Source organism: Sorghum bicolor, chromosome 7, assembly GCF_000003195.3.
Source record: "Sorghum bicolor cultivar BTx623 chromosome 7, Sorghum_bicolor_NCBIv3, whole genome shotgun sequence".
In the NCBI taxonomy this organism is placed as follows: Eukaryota; Viridiplantae; Streptophyta; class Magnoliopsida; order Poales; family Poaceae; genus Sorghum; species Sorghum bicolor.
The window spans coordinates 51348967-51370392 of record NC_012876.2 but is presented as its reverse complement, the minus strand read 5'-3'; the positions used below and the strand labels follow the sequence as shown (position 1 = coordinate 51370392).

The window sequence follows — 21426 nt, the reverse complement described above, 5'->3', positions numbered from 1 at the left end:
TTGGTTGTGCTTTTGCTGACTTCTATTACAATGACTGATGATTGTTTCTACTATATAGAAGACAATATTATTATTATATTATAAACGAGCATCCTGCTAATCTTTATTTTATTTTTAAAAAAATCTCTAGTGCTCTTCCTTGGGCTCACCATGCATCATGTAACACAATAATAGTTTAGTGTTAGCATAATATAGAGGACGTGCTCTATGTACTTGTCGTAGGTTCGTAACCATGGTAAATATCGTGTTGTTCAAGGTGGGTCGATGTGTAGATCTTCGGTGGCTTAAACAGTCAAATACTCTAGGACACGAACGATATATCCTGGTTTGGGCCCCTGAGCCCTATGTTTAGCAATTTGGTGCTCGTCGTATTAGGAATGCTCAAACGAGAGAGCTCACTCAAAACACATAGGGTCACGAACGATTATCCTCATTTGGACCTCTGAGTCATTTGTCCAGCAGTTTGGTGTTCTTTGTATTAAGAATATTCAAACGAGAAAGTTCTTACAATGGAGCAATCATGACAAAAGAGTAGGGGAAGCGTTATGTTGGCCTAAGGTTTCAGCCTGTTCAGTTGATTGATCTGTTGATCTCCTAATGTTCTACTATATATGTTCAATCTTTCGGTCTTTTCCTAGTCCCTTCTAGAGGAGCTCATGCCTCCCCTTACATATTGAGGAGGGCATGGGGGTACATTAGAGGGTTTTGTTTAGGGTTTCTCGCCCTTATGCTTTTAGTTCCTTTATCTTGGCGTCACTAGGTCCTTCTTTGTCTTGTAGCTAGGGGTGAACACAACCTCAACTACTCCCCAACATCTCTGTTGCAAGCTAGTGCTTTACCATCAGACGTTGTGCTTTTGCATTGTCGTAGTGGAACCTTTCCTTGGTGAGCCTTCTCCTAGCTTCTTGGGCACATCAGGCCTCTTCCTCTACCCGGAGGGGCTACCAGGTGGGGCTCGAGTCCCCTGCCATGGGCTTCAAGGACTTCTTGTCTTGACGCATCACGCTCTAGGCATGACACTACCGAGGGAGTGGCCAACAACGCCTCGTGGCTCTGAATGGGGTGTAGTGCTTATGCACCTGTTAGGATATGAGCACCTAACATATTTTGGAGCTAGCTTCTAGCTTTGCCCAAGACGAGTGTTCACATTGGCCAAAGGTTGCGATGGCTATGGAAGCAATAGTTCAACTAGGGCTCCCCTTTGGTTCAAGAACTCGCATCTTAGGTGAAGCCCCTGAGCCCCCAGTGAAGGCGACTCTGCCTTCTTAGGCTCAACCTCTAATATCAAGTACTCCTTTGTGGGAGGGGTGCCTATGGGCTACCGAGCCATCTGAAAGGTCCTTGTTTGGTTTTGGTAATTGAGTGACAACTTAGGTGGACTAATAGTGTTTATATGAGATACACAGGAGATTAGTCCATAGGTGATGATGTGATGATGGAGGAGCTCATTGCACATGAGACATGACATGGAGTCATGTGACCAAGGTGGAGAAGATCAAGATGAGGCTTGGCTTGATGGACCGGTTGCAAGAGTGAAGGGCAAGTCGGAGGCTTTGAAGCGAGGGACCGCGTGTGACGGTGAAGCTTGAGCAAGACTTGGCGCCGATGGACCGAGGCAACGATGAAGAGCAAGTGAGGTCAAGATCGATGAACCAATACGGTCACGTGATGATATGAAGTGGATCATATCATTTGGTAATTGGTTGGTGCATGTGTTGCATCAACATTGGAGGAGATGGAATGGAAAGCGCAAGGCAAAGGTATAACCTAGGGCTTTTCCATTTCACCGGTCATAGGTGTGTAGAGAAGTTTATGACCGGATTTAGGATAGATGGCCGTACTATCAAGAGGGGCAAACTTGCTTGCATATCGGTCATCTAGTGCCACTTGAGCGATCTAACTTTGCATATGTGTTAGGCTCGAGTGGCGTGGCAAGTTGAGAGGCTAACTCCTTTGGGAAATTGTTTGTGAAAATGCTAACACACTTGCACATGGTGGTGTACACTTGGTGGTGTTGGCACACTTTGCAAAGGAGGTTCCTAGGGTTGAGAGGGGTTTGGGTTCCTCTGGTGCGTCCGGTGCACTCTGCTACACCCGACCGTACACCGGACGCTAAGGGCCAGCTTTTTGAGAAAATGAAGTGCTTATTTTCTATTGCGCCGGTGGGATTTTTGGAGAAGTCGCGGGAGTGTTTTTCAGTAAGAAACACTCACAGGACGCTCTGCACGGAGGCACCGGACGCTGGCCCTTAGCGTCCGGTGTACTGTCGGGTGTAGCAGAGTGCACCGGACGCACTAGAGTGAGTCTGGTGCTCAGCGTTCGGTGTGCATGCGGTTTGGCGACCCTCTCTGCGCATGAGTCCGGTGAGCACTGGACGCTCAGGGTGCGTCCGGTGGCGCGTCCGGTGACCCTACGAGTTTGTGGAGCTCTCTGCGCACGGGTTCGGTGTGCACCGTACACGTCTGGTGTGACGCAGTAGAGCGTCCGGTGGTGTTGTGCAGGCGCGCGTGCGTAGTAGCCGTTGGCGGCAACGGTCGAGTTCAAATGGCTAGTGACACGTGGCTGACGCCTGAGCACCGGACGCTGGGGGTTGAGCATCCGGTGGCTCCCTATGAGCGTCCGGTGCCCACGTGTTTTGCCCAGTGAAGGGGCAACGGCTACTTTAGCCCTTAGGGCTATAAATAGAAGTGGTGGCCAGCCTTGGCCGGTGCTGAGCACCCTTGGAACTTAGTATCCATGCTTGGGGAGTGCTAGGAAAGCCTTTAACTCACTTGTGCTTGCAAAAATGCGAATCAATAGCGAGTGAGTGATTCTAGTGCGTTGCATTGAGAGATTGTTTCGAGTGGCACTAGGTGTTCGTGTTGCAAGCCGGTGGTGCTTGTTACTCTTGGAGGTTGCCACCTCCTAGAAGGCTTGGTGGCTTGTGACTCCGTCGAAGCACGCAAGGAGATTGTGCGGTGCTCCGAAGAAGAGATTGTGAGGGGTACGGTGCTCACCCCGTGGGGATCGCGAAGAGCAACTCTAGTTGAGCGAGACGTGAAGAGCGACAAGTGGTCCGGCCGGGTCAAGTGCTAGAGCTTGTGGTAAGCACTCCACGTGGGAGAGTGTGACTTGCGGGTCACCACTAGCAAGAGGACCGGCGGCAACCTTGGAGCTTGTCTCAACAGGGACGTAGCTTGGTGGCAACCAAGTGAACCTCGGGAGAAAATCATCGTGTCAACATTGTTCTTCCCGTTGGTTTGCAAGTCCCTAACACAAGCCTGTTCTTACATTCATATACTTGTGCTTGTGTAGTTGCTCTTGTAATTAGTTAGCTTGTGTAGCTTGCTAGTTACCTTCTTGCTTGTGTAGCTAGAAGTAGTTCCCCTTGCGTGACTAGTTTGGTTTGTGTAACCTTGTTAGTCACTTTGCTTAGTTTGTGTAGCTAAGTAAGTTGCGCTCTCTAATTTGGCATTAGTTGTCTTGTTATTGAGTTTACTAGTGAGCTTAGGCTTTGTGCGCTTTGCCTCACTAGTTTGTGTAGGAGCTCCCCCAGTTTGCAAAGTACTAGTGGCATAGGTTTGTGTGACCTTGCTCCTAGAATTGGTTAGGTGAACTCTTGCTAAGGTAGCACCTTGCTTCGTTGTTTAGGATCTTTTCAAGGTGCTAGAGAACTTAGATAGAGGGGTGTAGTCTTGGGTAGACCGATAGTTTTAATTCCGCATTTGTTTCGGTTAGCCGGCGCGATAAGTTTTAGAAAGGACTATTCACCCCCCTCTAGTCCGCCATCTCAACCCTTCACCATCCCTTGTTTTGCTAGTGGGTGCACATGAGTGCACCTAATAGGTGTAGCCCCCGAGCCATCGGCTGATTGATAGGTCGAGATGGGGGAATAGAGAAGGTGAATAATCCTTTCTAAAACTAAATACACCGGATAACCAAAACAAATACGGAACTAAAACTATCTGATCTAGCCAAGATAACACTCATCTTTCTAAATTCACAAGCACCTTACAAAGAGATCTTAATTGAGCAACTAAGGTGTTGGGCTATGTAAAGCTCACTTATACAACTCTATTTGGCAAGGTCTAGAGCTCTTACACATACTAGTGGTGCAAAAGCGCACAAAGCCTAAATACTTCTCTACTAGTAAGTCTACACGAGCCAAACTAGAGAGCTCAACAACTACTTAGCTACATAAACTAAGCAAGACAACTTAGTTACACAAGCTAAAAGAGCAACTAGCTAGCTACACGAGCAAACTAGCTATACAAGAGCAACAACATAAGCACAAGTAATAACAAGTAAATACAAGCTTATGTATGGAGATTGCAAACCAACAAGCATATGATGACACGATGACTTATAGGAATTGTTACTTCTTTAATATGATGACATGATGACTTATAGGAATTGTGCTCTTCTTTTTAATGAATAAGTGAGATACAGAATTAAAGGCAAATTCTACTTACTCTAATTTAATGACAGAATTTAAATACTGAAAAGTAAATACTAAAATAAATACTAAAGATAAATGATAGAATATATACCAAGGTGAAAAGGTGTTCACCTTGTGGGGGTTCTCCCCCAAGCTGCATGTTGCTGAGCTTAATAATGTGGTGGAGGTGGTGGTGGGAACCCCATGCTATCTATCAGGTACTCCAACCCGGTCTGCATGTGCTGCTGTCCATAGTGTAGCTGTGTGAACTGCTGGTCCGCCTGGTGCTGCTGTTGGAACCTATCATCAATATGATGTTGCCACTGCTCGTGTCGGTGCAAGGTGTCGTTCATCGTTTGTTGTCAAATGCATGGATATGGCAGGGTAATCATTAATGGGAGTCTCGGAATGTTGTTTAGGTGGCGACATGTAGTCATTTGCCGGCGGTGCATGGAACGGATACGGTCCACCAGTAGTGCGATCTGTATTTCTACGCACAGAAAATGATGCACGATCTCTCTGAAAATTCTGTCCAGTGTTATCTGGCTCCTATGTGGGGAATGTTCCCCATTCTATTGATGTAGAAGACTCTCCTTGCTGATATGTGGTTTGGTCCTCGCATCCTGAGTGGGTGGACCACGGCTGATGTGGCTCATGTGAAGCACCTGGATCATCAAAGTTAGTGTCATAAAAATGAGCTGGACTCGATGGTGCTGGGTCAGTGCCAATATATACAACCCTGGACACTCTGCTGATACATGCTGATAGACACCTGCCAATGTTAGTACTTTCCGGAAAAATAAAACTATTAACAGAATAAATTCTCAGTTCCCGGTCAGACAGCTCGTACTCATTTCGGTATTTTTTATAAATCATGATTACTTTATTATCACGTCATTTCAGCATATGAGCATAAAAAAAATCATATCCAATAATTCTACGGTCATCAGGAATAAATGTGAATGTAGCTTTTGACAGTAAATCTAAGCTCACAGCTAAACGTGTGATCCAAGATATGAAAGAAATATTGCACTTTCTCATGGGAGGTATGGTTTTCTAGTAGCTCAACATTAATTTCACAGGTGATGCTTTTCTCTTCTTAATCATGATGTACAATAAATGCAGCTCATCCTGTCTGATGGTATTCAATTCCTCTCTAGGAAAGAAAGTAAAAGCTAGCCATTTAAACATAAACCTCAGTGTATGATGGTGGACTTCCTCAGTGGTATATTTTTATTTATATTCGGGTTGCTTAGCAGTGATGTTCTCCCAAAAATCATCTTTATTAAAATCTCCAAGAACATCAGCTATATTCACTATACACTGATCCGAAAATCCTAATGCTATACTGACGGTTTTCCATGTAAGAGTGAAAGGTTTGTTGAACATCCTAAAGTGAACATTATCATCATCAAAGTCTAGGGAGCTAATAAATTCTATAGTGAGTAATTTGCTACCCTGTTCAGTGATTTCCCATGCATCTTCCCATCCAATCATTGTAAAAATAAGCTCAAACTCATAATCCATTTCGGTTTCATGGAGCAAAGCATTATCAAATATTAGGGTATGAGTAAACTCTTTTGTCTTTACCACATTTAATATCTCAACTTAAGGCCTTAGTAGTAATGAAATTTGATTAAGGTTCATTAATTCATACCTCTCTTCCCGTTGGGAAGAGGATGATGGGGTGTGATACTCGGGAGGTGATGGAGGATCAACGTCCATTCCAGAATTGGTACGTGAAGGTACTTGAGATGATGAACGGCTTCGGGTGCTGTGGAAGGAGAGTGTTCTTCTGATGCTCTTGAGTGCACCTCTAACTTTTCGATTCATCCTACCTGAAGAACACGACAAGAACAACAAGAACTCGAAAATGATTAGGATTAGCAAACCAAAGAGAAAAGGGGATCCTTGTGAAGAACTTGCAAATCTTTTCTTTCCTCTTTTCCTTGCTAATTAATGGGGATTTCGAAGAATGGAGTTTCATAGTTGCAACTAGCCGTGGGGCAGAGCTCTATGGACTTAAGAATGGAAGAGGAGAGAATGAGTGAAGAGAGAGGCAGAAGGGGAATAGTAGGGCGCTGGCCGGCATGGTGGTGGGGCCGGCTGTTGATATTTGGGAACGCAATAAGGAATTGATCCGCAAGCGCACGGATATCGGTGAGCACTTCACCCGGGAAATTATCCAGAGTATCGTATTTATTTTTCTACCACTAGGAGAAAGAGTGCATCTGACTAACCGGTCTATTACTACTAACCCTTTAGGCACAAAGAATGTCTTTCGATGTGAGTGATAAATAGAGAAGACTACAACCGTAGTCTCCTTCTAACCTTGGTAAGGATGATCTACTGTTCTAATGGGGAGGCTAACGGAATCTAGACACCACAAAGGATGTTCAACCCGCACCTATAAACCCTATCCTTTCTGCTAACGAGATATGGTCTGCAAAGGTAACTCGGAATTGTCACGTTCCTCACTACTACCACGGTCCAGCTAGTCAGGGAATATCTATGAGTACCCCAGCCTAAACACCACGTTTACGCCAGCAATGATTACTCTAAACTCTACGCGAAGAGATTAAAGTAAACTCATAAACCAGAAGAACAATAAAACAAGAACTTACTAGAATTTAGAGGTCGAAATACTGAAGAATCCTTGGAGCAAGCTTCGGGTTAGGAGAACTTGATCCCGCAGGTACAAACTTGGAGTAGACACCGACAGGCCGGGCTTCCTCCAATCTACACCTCCACTCTATCTCTCTCAATCTAGTAGAAACTAGAAGATCTATTTCTACTTTACATTGGTTGCTAAGCCTAAAAAGAAATATTAATTAGAGAAGAGGTTTTCCTTCGAGGGCACCCCTCAATCTCTATGATAATTTCTTCATGTCTTCTCCAGGGGCCAGGGGGGTCTCCTTATATAGTCCTCCTCCTCTATGCGTTTTTGGGTCGGTAGGCGAGGTGGTACTATGTTTTTCTTGATCCAATAGGTCGGTGGAATATCCCGTGCGAAGAGAGTCCTGATTAGCATCCAACAGGGGGCGGGCGCCCAGGTCACCAGGGCGGGCGCCCTAGGCCTGGCCCCTTTCGGTCTCCGTCTTCTTCCCGTGGCTTCTGGAGTCTTCTAGATGGTAGAAAATCGCGCGGTGCATTGATATCTCTATGTAATCCCGACATGTGGGCCTTTCTTTCTTATTTCCTGATAACCCCCTGCAGAAACAGATAAACAACAAAACTCGTGAAATTCTATCAGATCAAACCCTAATTCTAGGTGTTGGTTGTATATTGGTCCTTTCCCTTGTTTATTTGATAATTAAAATTTATACTTAAGAACCGTCAACACCGGCCGGCCCACACCTTGGCTGCTTACTTTCTCCTTTCTCTGGTGTCGACAATGGCATGCAAGTGATTAGAAGGCTACCTCCTAGGGTGCTCTTTCGGTGGCAGATAGTAGTGGAGGTGGTACAAGCATGCATGTGAGTGATAATTTGAGTTTTTGGATGGTGGTGAATGATGGTAGGTGTGATGTGATGTGAGGTGACTTGATGTGATATGTGTGGGTCTCATATGTCTCCCGTATTTCTACCATATAATGACACAAGGATGAAAAACTAAATTACTTTTATGAATCTATGAAAAATTAGAATTCTAATGATAGTATTTTTATAATTTTCTACCACCATAATAAATTTTACTGACAGAGATTTTACGCTCCGTTAGTTTCATGGGGCTTAGGTTTTATAAATGGTATGCTTATGTTTAATTTTCTTTAATAATGCAATTGGTAGAAAAATAAATATGCTATTTAATGTGAGAATTTAAATTACTGATAACTACCGAGTTACCTCCCGACGAAGGTTCGGGGTTTTTAAGTCCACTGACTTGGACTTCTCTAGTTGAATTATTCTCCATGATTGATCTCTGCTATCGGAGATGTTGATGCATCTTGTTCTTCTTGATCCTTCGGAGTCTTGCATTGCTCGGGTCTTGGCCTGAATGTGAATCACTCTTCTTGCCCATTAATGGTGAATATTATTTCTCCAGCTCCAGTGTTGATGGTTGCATTTGCAGTGTTTAGGAATGGTCGCTCAAGGATAAGAGGTATCTTCCTCTCTTCCTGCATGTCAAGTACCACAAAATCTACAGGAACAAAAAAGTCACAGATTTTTACCGTATATTTTCTGCTATCCCTGCAGGATAGCAGACTGATTGGTCAGCTAGTTGCAAGCACATTGTTGTTGGAGTGAGTGTGGAATAGTCGAGTTTGTCAAAGACCGTCTTAGGCATAACGCTGAAGCTTGTTCCAAGATCACATAAGGCATTCTCGAACATCTGGTTGCCTATAGAGCAATCTATAGTGGGACATCCTAGGTCCTTCTTGATGGGAGAAGAATGTAGGATTGCCTCACTACATGCCTGTGTTAGCTTGATGACTTCAGTCGAGGGGAATGGTCCCTTGTTGTTGACGATGGCCCGAAGGTACTTTGCGTATATAGGTACCTGCATAGCATCTAATAATAAACTATTGATAATAATTTCTGAATGACATCTACAAACTTACTGAACCGCTCGTCAGTGGTGGTACTCCTCCTCCTTTGTGGGAAAGGTAGGAGAGTAGTATCATGGAAGTCTTGCGTTAATTCGGGCTCTTGTGGATCAACCGTTGGTGAAGGTGCTTCAACTTCTTTTTCTTTATTATTCTTTCCAGCTTCTTTGTCTACCTGCACTGGATGTGAAGGTCTACATGCCCCTTCTGGGTAGGGTGGATCACGTGTAATCTTACCTCCTCTAATAGATATTCCTTTAATCTGTTCATGGTTAGTGGCAGACAAAATAGAGGCTAGATGTGTAATCTGTGATTCTATTTTTTTATTGAAAATTATTTGCTCTTTGACTGTTGGAGAGAAATTTTCCAATTTTGAATTAATTCCTTCTAACATTTCATCTTTAAAAGCAAGCTTCTTATAATACTCTCATTAATTTTAGCTTGTTCTAATATTAATTCTCTCAAGGGTGGTTGTCTTTGATTTGAATTGTAATTACTTTGATACTTACCTTGGCTTGTTGCCTGAGGTTGACTCCATCCTTGCTTCTTTATGATTGCACTGATATCTTCTTCATATTGATCTTGAGAATTGAATGCATCTTGAATGGCTTGATGATTTATTTTATATTTATCCCTCTGCTCTAGCCAGCTCAATAATACATCCATCTTGGTTGATAGTGCACACAACTCCTCTGGAACTTCTTCACTTCATGGCATGTCTGAGTGTTGAATGTCCAATTCTGATTTTCTGCCATCTTTTCCATAATAGCGTCAGCTTTTCCAGGGGTGACTGACATAAATAATCATTCAGAAGTGGCATCCAATTGCTCACATGACCTTTGGGTTAGTCCATGATAGAATGTTTGCATGAGCAACCACTTCTCCATTCCATGATGCGGGCAGTCTGATATGTATCATTGAAAACGCTCCGATGCTTCTAGAATAGGTTCACCTTTCTGCTGATGAAATTCTAAAATCTTCCCTCGCAAGATATTCGTTTGGCCTATTGGGAAAAACTTCTCTAGGAAAGCTTTTGAACATTCTCTCCATGTCTTGATTTGATCTTTACTCTGATAAAACCACTGGTTCACTCTTCCCTCTAATGAGAAAGGAAACAAGCGAAGTAGCACGACATCTTGAGGAATGCCTTGAATGTCAATGGTGTTGCCAATCTCCAGAAAATTCTGGAAATGGGCAATGACATCTTCATCCTTCTTTCCACTAAATATGATAACCTGCACCATTTTGATGAGGCTTGGCTTGATCTCATAATCATATTCTCTAAGGTCAAAAGTTGGACCCACACGAATTTTCTCGGTGCTTGGAGCAGAGAATTCACGCAGAGTCTTCTCAGCCATCACTTCTCAAAATGATGTAAGACCCTTCTTTCTATGGTTGTTCCTGATAAGAGTTAAAATACTACAACCAATCCTGCTCTTAGCCTATAAAAAATTGCTACATAAAACCTGGATAAGTTTGCTAAAGCAAAAGGCTATGTCCAAGATATATTTAAATGCTTGATTTCCTATAGATGGTTCTATGAAAGATTTACTTGCATGAAATTCTAGAAAGTATATAAGTCCTAGTTAATCAATAAATCCCTTTAAAGTTATCCTAATAAATAAAATTGCTATCCCCGGCAACAGCGCCAGAAATGCTTGTTGGTATTTTTAACATCACTTCATATTAAGTTGTCATCCCTAACATGATGCCAAAAACTAACGATAAAAATAATCTACACGCAATGACTCTAAATAGAATATATCCGCAAGCGCACAGATAATTCACCCGTTATAACATTTCACCTAGGAAGTATTTCGAGTATCGTTGATTTATTTTATGCCAAAAGGACAAAGCAGCATTGTATTCATTAGGCTTTGGTAATCTTATAAAGATTAAAGAAATTATGTAAATCTATCATAACCAATTGCACTAATGCTTTAGTGATAACTAGTCAACAATATGATAAATGATAAATGATAATTGAGTAAATGAAGTAGATGGTATTCTAGAGATAGAAAATAGAGACTCACTAATATAGTAAAGCAATCTCGGGATTCAGTTAGAATAAAAGAAACCTATGTAATTACTAATATAAAGTCTACAGCCTATGCCATGCTACACATCTTCATCTATAGCGTGAATAACTCAGAAAACATCATAAGGAGCATCAACTAATAAGGATATTAAGACACAAGGGTCACCTCCTTCGCGACCGTGCTCGGCTAGTCCTACGTAAGGGGGGGGGGGGGTGGACTACAGAGGAACTAATGCAGCTGTCACCTGCGTAGACTACCACACGACCCGGTACATCAGAGTGCCTTCGTAGGTACATAATATATCTAGACACTACGTCTATATAATGTGCACCACCTAACTCACTCGAGTATTGAATTAGGCGCTTTATGATCATAATATAATGATAATCATCATAAATCACATATATATCAAATATGCAACTAGAATAAACTAAGAACTGAATAAATAGTAATATATTAAAATAGAGCAAAGTCATAATGAAATACAAGATAATATTACCAATTTCTAGATGACAGATCTGGAATCCCGAGTGGAGCGCCCGATCTCTACTTGAATCTTGCTAGACGCCTATACTAAGAACTTGAAGAACTAGAGCTCTACTTCTAAACTCTAGAAATCCTAACTTCTGACTACTCTTGACAAATGAAGCAGGAGGAATGAATTGATTCTAGGGTGCCCTTTGGACGGGGGCCTGCCCTTTATTTATAGTCTTGTGGGATGCGCGTGCGCCGTAGGATCAAACTGACTTAACCAAGGGCCGAGATGCATTAGGAGAGGCGGTGGAGGAAGCTTCCGAAAGGGGGAGGCAAACCCTAGCCATAGGGGGCCGACCGGCACAGGAGTGGGGCTAGCTGGCCCCACCTGGTGGCCTCTGCTGGTCCTGCTACTTCGGGTGTCTTCTGGAGCCTTCCTGACCCGTTGGCGGTGTTGTTGCGTCGCGGATAAGTTTTGTGTTTATTTTGCACTTGAATCTCTCTTTTCAACTCTGTCTAAAATGAACCCTGGAAAATACAGAATATGCAAAACTCATGGATATGGAAATTGTCAGTTAAAACCCTAGACTAGTGTGTTTTCATGTTTTCTTCTGGGTTTAAAGTTCTAATAAAAGTTGACGTTAACCACCGTCAACAGAGCATTGTGAGGATCAATCCTGACAAAATCATACACATAAAAAACTAGGGAGAGTTAGGACCAAACTAACTCCATTTTTTGCTACATGTTTGGCCTCCATCCAATGTCTTGCAACATAACACACATGATTTCAAATTTGGAACCGTAAACACCATCAACATGCCACAAAACCCTAACTGCACATCGCTAGTACAAAAATGATTTTTGCAAGAGAGTGTATTTTTATTAATGGAGGCGGTCACAAAATCTAACCTGCGATTAATGGAGACGGGTAATTTTTATTTACCGAGGTGGGTACTTTTAGCTGCCTCCTAAAATCGATTTACGAAGATGGGTGTCTTAAGACAACCGCCTCCAAAAATATTCTATTTTGGAAGGCGGTTGCCTTAGGGAGCCCGTCTTGGTAAATCAATTTCTAGAGGCGGGCACACTATAAGGCCCACCTCCAAAAATAGTGGCCCAACTACCAGCCTAGGCAAAAGCCCATCTCTATTCTCTTATCGGGTTCGTGTATAAACTAGACTTAGGATTTCTCTTAGTATCTCTCCCTCACTCACTCCCGAGCCCCCTCCCTCTATCTTGACTCCATCTATGTATGATGCTGCTCTCACAGCGTCCCTCCCTCTCTCCTAACTCTCTCTACGGTGCCCCTCTCTCAGCCCACCACATCCCTCCCTCCGAGCGGGCAGCTCCTCCCCCGGCGGCCGATGCGCTCCTCCTCTCACGGCGAGCTCCTTCCTCGTATCCTCTCCCGGTGGTTGGCACACTCCTCTTCTCCCTCCCGGTGGTGAGCTTCTCTTCTAGAAGCCAGTGCGAGCTCCTCCCCCTAGCACCGTCTCTAGTGACCATAGTGGCCGGATCCATCACTGCTAGCCAGATCCACGATCGTGTTGGCCAGATCCGTCGCCAAGGGCTAGACTTGTGACTGTGGTGGTGAAGTGGAGGGCAATGGCCTAATCTAGTAGAGGTGTGGTGGTACAAGGTGGAGGTGTGGCAGCCCCTGCTCCAGCGGAGGTGTGGCGGCCAGATCCGACGGTCGAGCAACCTCGGTTGTGGCACTCACGGGGTGAGGCCTACTCCCCCGACGGAAGTACATAGGGGTGGCGGTGCGAGGCCCAAGTCTAGGCCCGTTAGGTCTAGGTTGTGGGGTTTTTTATTATTTTTTTGTTTTTTCGTACTGATTAACCAAGGCGGGCAAAGTGCCTGTCTCCATGGTCGGTCATTAACGGTGACCTTTGATTAGAGGCGGTTGTAATACCCGCCTCCAATAAGATTTATGTACTAGTGCAATATCACAACCACATATGCTGCACTTAGATCTAACCTTGGAGGGCGTTGTGTTGTGCTACGACTTGCCGCTGCTGTCTCCATGCTCCAGTTAGCTATGGCCACCTCCCCCAATCCTCATCTTCCGCCACCGTTAGGAATGAAAGAGTGAGAGCGAGAGTGGGCAAACATGGGCAGACGGACGCACGGTAAGGCTATCCTCAATGGGGGTTTCATAATGCAGTTTCCAACACATCTATATTTTGGAAACAGTGCAGAAGAGTTTCACGGAGATAAAACTCTCTCTGCTCCCATGAAATTCTTATCATCTCTCTCTTCATTAATATAGTGATATATCAACATATTTAATGTGTATGAAACTCTAATGAAACTCCATTGAGACTAGCCGGGAAACAACAGGGGCTTTTTTGCGTGTGTCTATGTGTTTGAGGTAAGGCAAGTTCCACGTTGGCGAGGTGAACTGGTGTGCCACGTCAGTGAAAATGACAAAAACTTAAAGTACCTACTATTGTTAGTGACAATTTTGTATTTGTCCTTCTAAAATCGAAAGAGGTAGCCTCCGTATGAGTGTCAAATAGTTAAATATCCTCGGCAACCATACTATTAACGGAAAGATGACATGTGGTTGGTCTGCGTGGATCTGCGTTATTAATCCAAATGGATAATATTTACACACGAGAGATGTCTAGGTTTCTAACTAACTTCCGTGATAACATGCACGAAACTTTACCAAATTTTTACCATAGCATCCACATGTGTTCCAAAGACGTGTCGCTAAGTTATGTAATTTTTCGACTTCATTTGCATTTTATATAATTTAATAGCACTTCACGCGCAACTTGGTCGCCGTGTTCCGTGCGCGAGATGTTCGATATTTCATGCGTGCTCCTGGATATGGCCTTAACATACGCTATGTAAAGCGAATATCAATTTTTGAACCGTCGAATTCGGAGATTCGATACACCTGCAGTTCAAACCCGCGTTTATCGTAGAAATTCAATTAAACCAAATTAACTAAAGATATATAATAAAAAGATTTTAAAAACTACCAAAACCTTAACATATACATTAAATAATGTGTAATGCAAAACAAAAAAGTTTGGAAGCAAAAAGTAAAAAAAAAAATTCTTTGCCGAGCGCCAAAAGTCAGCGCTAGGCAAAGAGAGCCTTTGCCGAGCGCAAAAATTCAGCGCTAGGCAAAGAGATGCCTTTGCCGAGCGCCAAACGTCAGCGCTAGGCAAAGAGATGTCTTTGCCAAGCGCCTAACGGAGGGCGCTCGGCAAAGGGTGACGGCAGGTACCCCATGTTACATGTGTTATCTCTTTGCCGAGTGCAAGCCGTTGCCGAGCGCTTGGCGCTTGGGAAAGATGTCCTTTGCCAAGAGCGGGCCTTTGCCGAGCGTCTGGTGCTTGGCAAAGACGTTCTTTGCCGAGCGTCTCCGTTTGCCGAGGGCACTACCCTCGGCAAAGAAATCTTTGCCGAGCGCTGTCTTTGCCGAGAGTCCTGCGCTAGGCAAAGGTGGCCTTTGCCGAGCGCCCGATTTATAGCGCTCGGCAAATAACCATACGCTAGGCAAAGGCGCTGTCTGCCGTAGTGAATGGATGCTAACCTATATCTTGTTGGGCAAAAATTAGAGCCTAATAATTAGAGTGAAGCGCCAGAGAATTCGGTGACCACAGAGATTATCTAGGACTACTAGCCACTTATTGACGAGGCATATTGTGCGGCTACAAACGTATTTGCCCACTTTAAGGATTACTCCAGTATATATATGAAATTGGTACACAAACCAACCAAGCAATCGTGAAATTCTGAGCATCGATCGAGAGCTAGTGTCCCCAATGCAAGGCATGGCACACCATCGTCGTCTTCACCGCCAGCTCCAACTCGTGTGCCTCGTCGCCGTCGTGCTGACGGCCGCCCCAGCTGCCCATGCCATCTTCCATTTCGACTTCCGTTTGGACAGCGACAGCCCGTTCTTCGGCCGCTCGGCGGCTGCCAGGCATGACAATTGGCGCCGCGCCGCCCTCGAGAGCAACGCCCGGCAGGCGAGGAGGCTCGCCAAGGCCCTCGACAAGCTCAGCGGGGCCGCCCCCGGCGCCCCCGCCGCCGCCGCCACCGACATCGCGGCGGCCGACGTGACCATCTCCCCGTACGCCCACCAGGGCCACAGCCTGACCGTGGGCGTGGGCACGCCGCCGCAGCCCAGCAAGGTGATCCTGGACCTGGGCAGCGACCTCCTCTGGACGCAGTGCAGCCTGGTTGGCCCCACGGCGAAGCAGCTGGAGCCCGTGTTCGACGCCGCCAGGTCGTCTTCCTTCTCCGTCCTGCCCTGCGACAGCAAGCTGTGCGAGGCCGGCACGTTCACCAACAAGACCTGCACGGACCGCAAGTGCGCGTACGAGAATGACTACGGCATCATGACGGCCACCGGCGTGCTCGCCACTGAGACGTTCACCTTCGGGGCGCACCACGGCGTCTCCGCCAACCTCACCTTCGGCTGCGGCAAGCTCGCCAATGGCACCATAGCCGAGGCGTCCGGCATCCTGGGCCTGTCTCCGGGCCCTCTGTCCATGCTGAAGCAGCTGGCAATCACCAAGTTCTCCTACTGCCTCACCCCCTTCGCCGACCGCAAGACGAGCCCGGTGATGTTCGGCGCCATGGCCGACCTGGGCAAGTACAAGACGACGGGGAAGGTGCAGACGATCCCGCTGCTGAAGAACCCGGTGGAGGACATCTACTACTACGTGCCCATGGTGGGGATGTCGGTCGGGAGCAAGCGGCTGGACGTGCCGCAGGAGACCCTGGCGATAAAGCCCGACGGCACCGGCGGCACGGTGCTGGACTCGGCGACCACGCTGGCGTACCTGGTGGAGCCGGCGTTCACGGAGCTGAAGAAGGCAGTGATGGAAGGCATCAAGCTGCCGGTGGCGAACCGGAGCGTCGACGACTACCCGGTGTGCTTCGAGCTGCCGCGGGGCATGTCCATGGAAGGGGTGCAGGTGCCGCCGCTGGTGCTGCACTTCGACGGCGACGCGGAGATGTCGCTGCCGCGGGACAACTACTTCCAGGAGCCGAGCCCCGGGATGATGTGCCTGGCGGTGATGCAGGCGCCGTTTGAAGGCGCCCCCAATGTCATCGGCAACGTGCAGCAGCAGAACATGCATGTGCTCTACGACGTGGGCAACCGCAAGTTCTCCTATGCGCCCACCAAATGTGACAGCATCTAGCTCAGCTGCTACTTATGCTTTGCAGCTAGTACTATATATACAAAGATAATTTAATTTGTTTTTTTTGTGTATCTTCAAAATTCAGAGGCCAAGATAATTTCTCTCTCTATATATAGGCATTAATCATCTCATCATGAAACCTTTTTGTAGGGTAGACATTCGTGCTTGCATTCTGTAATAGCCAAGGGATAAAAACAAAAGAGATGAAAAGAAAAGAAATCATGACCTTTGATGCTTGACGCCATGACCTTTGATGCTGTGGTTGCCATAGAGTCCATATTGATATAGTGAATATTACTTTCGATAGTTAGTATGGCATTCTAAGCCATTGGCGGATTCAAGGGGGGGCTGGGGGGCTGCAGCCCCCCTCTTGGACTCAAAAATCTTTTAATAGATTTTTTTTTGCAAAAGATTTTATATATTTGGTATTTTTTCTATGTTTATTCTATGAATCTTTGTCTTTGAAAACTTTAAATTAATATTAAATTATCAGTCTTAGCTATATCTATTAGTGCACTGCATTGAGCAAGAAAAAAAATTAGCTTATGTTATTTAGCCCCCCTCTTGATCCGTTTCTGGATCCGCCACTGTTCTAAGCCCATGTATACGCAGAAAAAGGTTTTGAAATGTAAATCTTATTATCGACCAGATGTTGACTGAAGCACCAAAAACTGCTCAAGAACTGACGATCACACACTACTACAAAAAAAATCATTTACGAGGTGTTTTCAAATAAGGCTTCGAGGTGAGCAGCATATTCAAATGGGCAATCATTTTTTTATTAACTGAAGCTGCTGCCAAAAATCGTCTTGCAAAATCGATTAACTGAAGCGGACAAATTAAAATACCCACCTCCATTAATAACGATTAATTAAGGTGGTCATCCTAATACTACCACCTCGGTAAATCATTAACCGAAACAAATATTCTAAAGCAACCGTGTCTCGGTAGATAAGCCCAGCTCACTAGGCCCACTTGAGCCTAGTGAAACCTTTTTGTAGGGTAGACATGCATGCTTGCATTTTGTAATAGCCAAGGTGCATGTTATTACCAAGAAAAAGTGAACAAATAGAGATGAAGAGAAAAGAAATCATGAATAGCCAATGGCCTATTATTACAAGAAAAAAGCTCTGGGTGTCAGAAGACATTACTGATGATCAAACGTTTCAGCAAAGCTTTGACTACTCACAGTTCATAATTCAGCATTGTTTTTACCAGAGGAATATTTTAAAAATAACTTGTGGTAGCAAATTTGGAGATACTATCTTTGCAGACATGTAAAATTTAGAAAACAAATATGCGGCATACATTAATATTGTTTCGCTCTTAACGTATCATACAAATACAAATAGGCACTTGTAATAGCTGGCGAGGAGTATCGCAAGGTGACTTTTAGAAGTGTGCAAAAAAAAAAAAATCAAATTCGAAACTAAATCTGATCACAACATAATATGTTCTTCAAATTCAAATTCAAATCTGACCACCACATATATACATATATTCATCCACAAATACATAAGCATAATATAAACCACAACAAGCCATACTTCACAAGTTGAAAAGTCTAATTCACAAAAACCATCATTACGACATTACATAAAAGCCATAAACTCATCAAGATCTACATTTGTTATTTTGATCAACTTTTCATTCGCCAAAATTTGAGCAATTCAAATTTTGAATTTCATAAAATGACACCTGCAAACATTAGACACATACATAAATATAGTCTCACACACGTACATAAATATAGTTCGACAGACATACATAAACATAGTTTCACACACATACATAAATATAGTTCGATAGACATACATAAACATAGTCTCACATACATACATAAATATAGTTCGACAAACATACATAAATATAGTCTCACACACATACATAAATGTTGTCTCACACACACACTTACACAAACTAGCTAGGCCCCACCGTAACAACTTTTCCCTTGCCACCTTTTTGTTCCCATAGCAGTATGTCTTTGGGTAGGTGCCTTTCTACTGCACTGATCTTGCTACTAAAGTCAGTGAATCTCATCATAGTCATTGTAAGCTCCAACATCATCCAGACCATCGACTCCGATGTTGTTTCTCGGAGGCCACCACATGCTTAGTCCTCTTCTTTGGGGGGAGGTTACTTAGTGGGTCGTACATATAAAAAACTTGTGCAACACGTGAAGCGAGCACCCAAGGGTCATCATGGTAGCCTACATTCTGGAGGTCCACGACTCTCAACCCAATCTCATTGACTTCATGTTGCTTGATCTAGCGGCATCGAAACAGGGCCATCTTTAGATTTCTTTCATTGTTAAGCTCCCATATATCTTCAATTATGCCAAAAAATTGGACCTTTCACCCCAGTCCATCGAGAGCCTCTACTCCAACGTCGCTATTTTGGTTTACACTTTTACTATCCTTTTTGTGGGTATAGTATGTGTACCCATTGATGTCAGCATTCCAAGATGTTACTTGTCTCGATGGCTCCTTTACCAATCTACTGATGGTAATAGAATCTTCACTTTCTCAGGGTGGTATGTTCTGGTCCCTCAACCATTGAGTTAGGCATCGCCTATGCTGTTTCATGACCCAATCATGTGAATGGCCATTCCTCTCCTCTATAATGAGAGCCATGTGTTCATCAATGTACCGTTGTATGAGTTTTGTGCTCTGCAAAACACAACAATGCACCTAACTTACTTCTTTGTATTCATAGTTGATGAATGTTTTTCTACCACTAGTGCCCTTTCCAGCCAGCCTACCCTTGTGATGAGAATCGAGATTGTCAATCCCTCTCTATACTTTCAAGTACTCTTGACAACACTTGATGACTTCTTCAGTACTATAAACCTCTATCATGGAGTCCTCTAGGTATGCTCGATTATGCATGTATCAGCTTAGGACTGACATGAACCGCTCATAGGACCACATTTCATGCAAGTAGCAAGGGCCCAATGCCTCTATCTGATGAACCATGTGAATCATGAGATGTACCATTATATATAAAAAAGCGGGAGGTAAACACATCTCAAGTTGGTTTTGGGTCTCCACCATGAAATCATATAGGTCTCTCAGCTCTATCCTACGAAACGTCTTCTGTGAGATCTTTGAAAAAAAGTAGCACATGCGGGTGATGGCCATCTTCAAGAACTCTGGCTTTATAGTCCTGATGACAATTGGTAGGTACATGGTCAACATCATATGACAATCCTAAGCCTTGCAATACTGAAATGAGAGGTCCTTCATCGACACTAGCTTCTTTGGGTTAGCCAAAAACCCAGTTGGGACTTTGATCCCCCTCATGGATGTGAGTAAAGCTCTCTTATATTTTATGTCAAGGTTGTAGGTAGCCACTGGCAGAGTGTATTTTCCATTATCTTGAAGTACCGAGTGAAGCTCTGGCATCACCTTTAGTTGCTCCATGTCCCTTCGTGCTTTCAGACCATCCTTTGACTTGGCTGTGTCCATCAAGGTACCGATGAGACTCTCAAAGACATTCTTCTACACATGCATAGCATCAATGGCATGGGTGACAACCAATTCTAGCTAATAAGGTAGATACTGAAAGAAGATCAATTGTTTCTTAAAAGGTACGCCTTTGATAGGAGGTCTGCTTCTATCTTTGATTGTTCCATCCAGATTCTTCTTTCCATATATGATGCTAATGGTTTTCACCATTTTGTACACATGTTGTCCATTATGATGTCTCTCTGGAGGGGGTTCAGCCTCCTAGATGTTGCCATAGTATCTTAAGTATAATTTTCTGTGGTACTTGTGACCTATCTTTAAGAAGCGACGGTTCCTTAGGTAAACAACCTTCTTGGATCCATCTAGGTACACCCATTTAGTATCATCTAAACAAACTAAGCATCCCATCTTGCCTTTGATCTGTCCAGACATGGCAAACAACATAGGGTGATTGTTGATAGTCACAAATATTATTGCTCTTAATGTGAAGTCCTCCTGTCGGAATGCATCATACATTGGCTTCCCAAACCTCCATAGTCTCTTGAATTCTTGCATGACATGCTTGAGGAACACGTTTATATCAATGCCTGGTTGTTTAGGGCCAGAAACAAGAACGGTGAGGAAAAGGTACTTTCTCTTCTAACACAAGTACGTTGGGATGTTGTACATGGTCAGGATCACTAGCCAAGTGGTGTGGTCAGTCATCCTCTCATTGAAGGGATTCATTCCATCGGTGCACAAGGCGAACCGTACATTCCTTGGGTCTAAATTGAATAGTTTGTTATTCTTATCAAAGTCTTACCGCTGACTACCATTGGCCGGGTGTGCAATCACATCATCATCGACCTTGCGCTCATCGTCCCACCATGTCATGAGCGCGGCTTCCTTAGGGTTCAAGAAAATACGCCTAAAGCGGTCAATCACTAGCACGTACCACATTACCAAGGCTAGAACTTTTCTCTTATTTATATCGTTGCCTAATGGAGTGTCCTCTAGTGGTTGAGATTCTTGTACCGTCTTTTTTGCAGCCTTCTTATTCCTCTTGTTCCCCGTGGAGGCTTCTTCACCACTGTAAAGGTCATTTTCCTTGTATTGACTGGCCCCACACTGAGGACATTTGTCCAGACCTTTGAATGTATCACCATGAAAAAGGATACAATGGTTGGGGCATGCATGAATTTTTCAACACCCATTGTGAGTGGACTTATAACCTTCTTCGCATAGTATGTATTGGCAGGAACTAAGTTTGGCTGTGGCAGCACCCATGATAGGAGACACAACAGATCATGAAAACTGTAGTCAGATCAA

General features: G+C 44.2%; 1 protein-coding gene and 1 long non-coding RNA gene across 2 annotated transcripts; one reads left to right on the top strand and one right to left on the bottom strand.

Annotated features, from left to right (window-relative positions):
* On the bottom strand, nt 14047–14983 carry LOC110437379. Its single transcript, XR_002455481.1, has 2 exons — nt 14732–14983; nt 14047–14385 (listed from the first exon to the last, which is right to left on the bottom strand). It is a non-coding gene; the product is annotated as an uncharacterized LOC110437379 (long non-coding RNA).
* LOC8073517 (aspartic proteinase nepenthesin-1) lies at nt 15146–16893 on the top strand. Its single transcript, XM_002445407.2, has one exon. It carries the CDS (start codon nt 15263–15265, stop codon nt 16649–16651), a length of 1389 nt encoding a protein of 462 aa, XP_002445452.2. The 5' UTR covers nt 15146–15262; the 3' UTR covers nt 16652–16893.

Bases quoted from the DNA above. Each gene is read 5' to 3' on its own strand.
- LOC8073517 (XM_002445407.2), top strand. From the start codon at position 15,263: ATGCAAGGCATGGCACACCATCGTCGTCTTCACCGCCAGCTCCAACTC.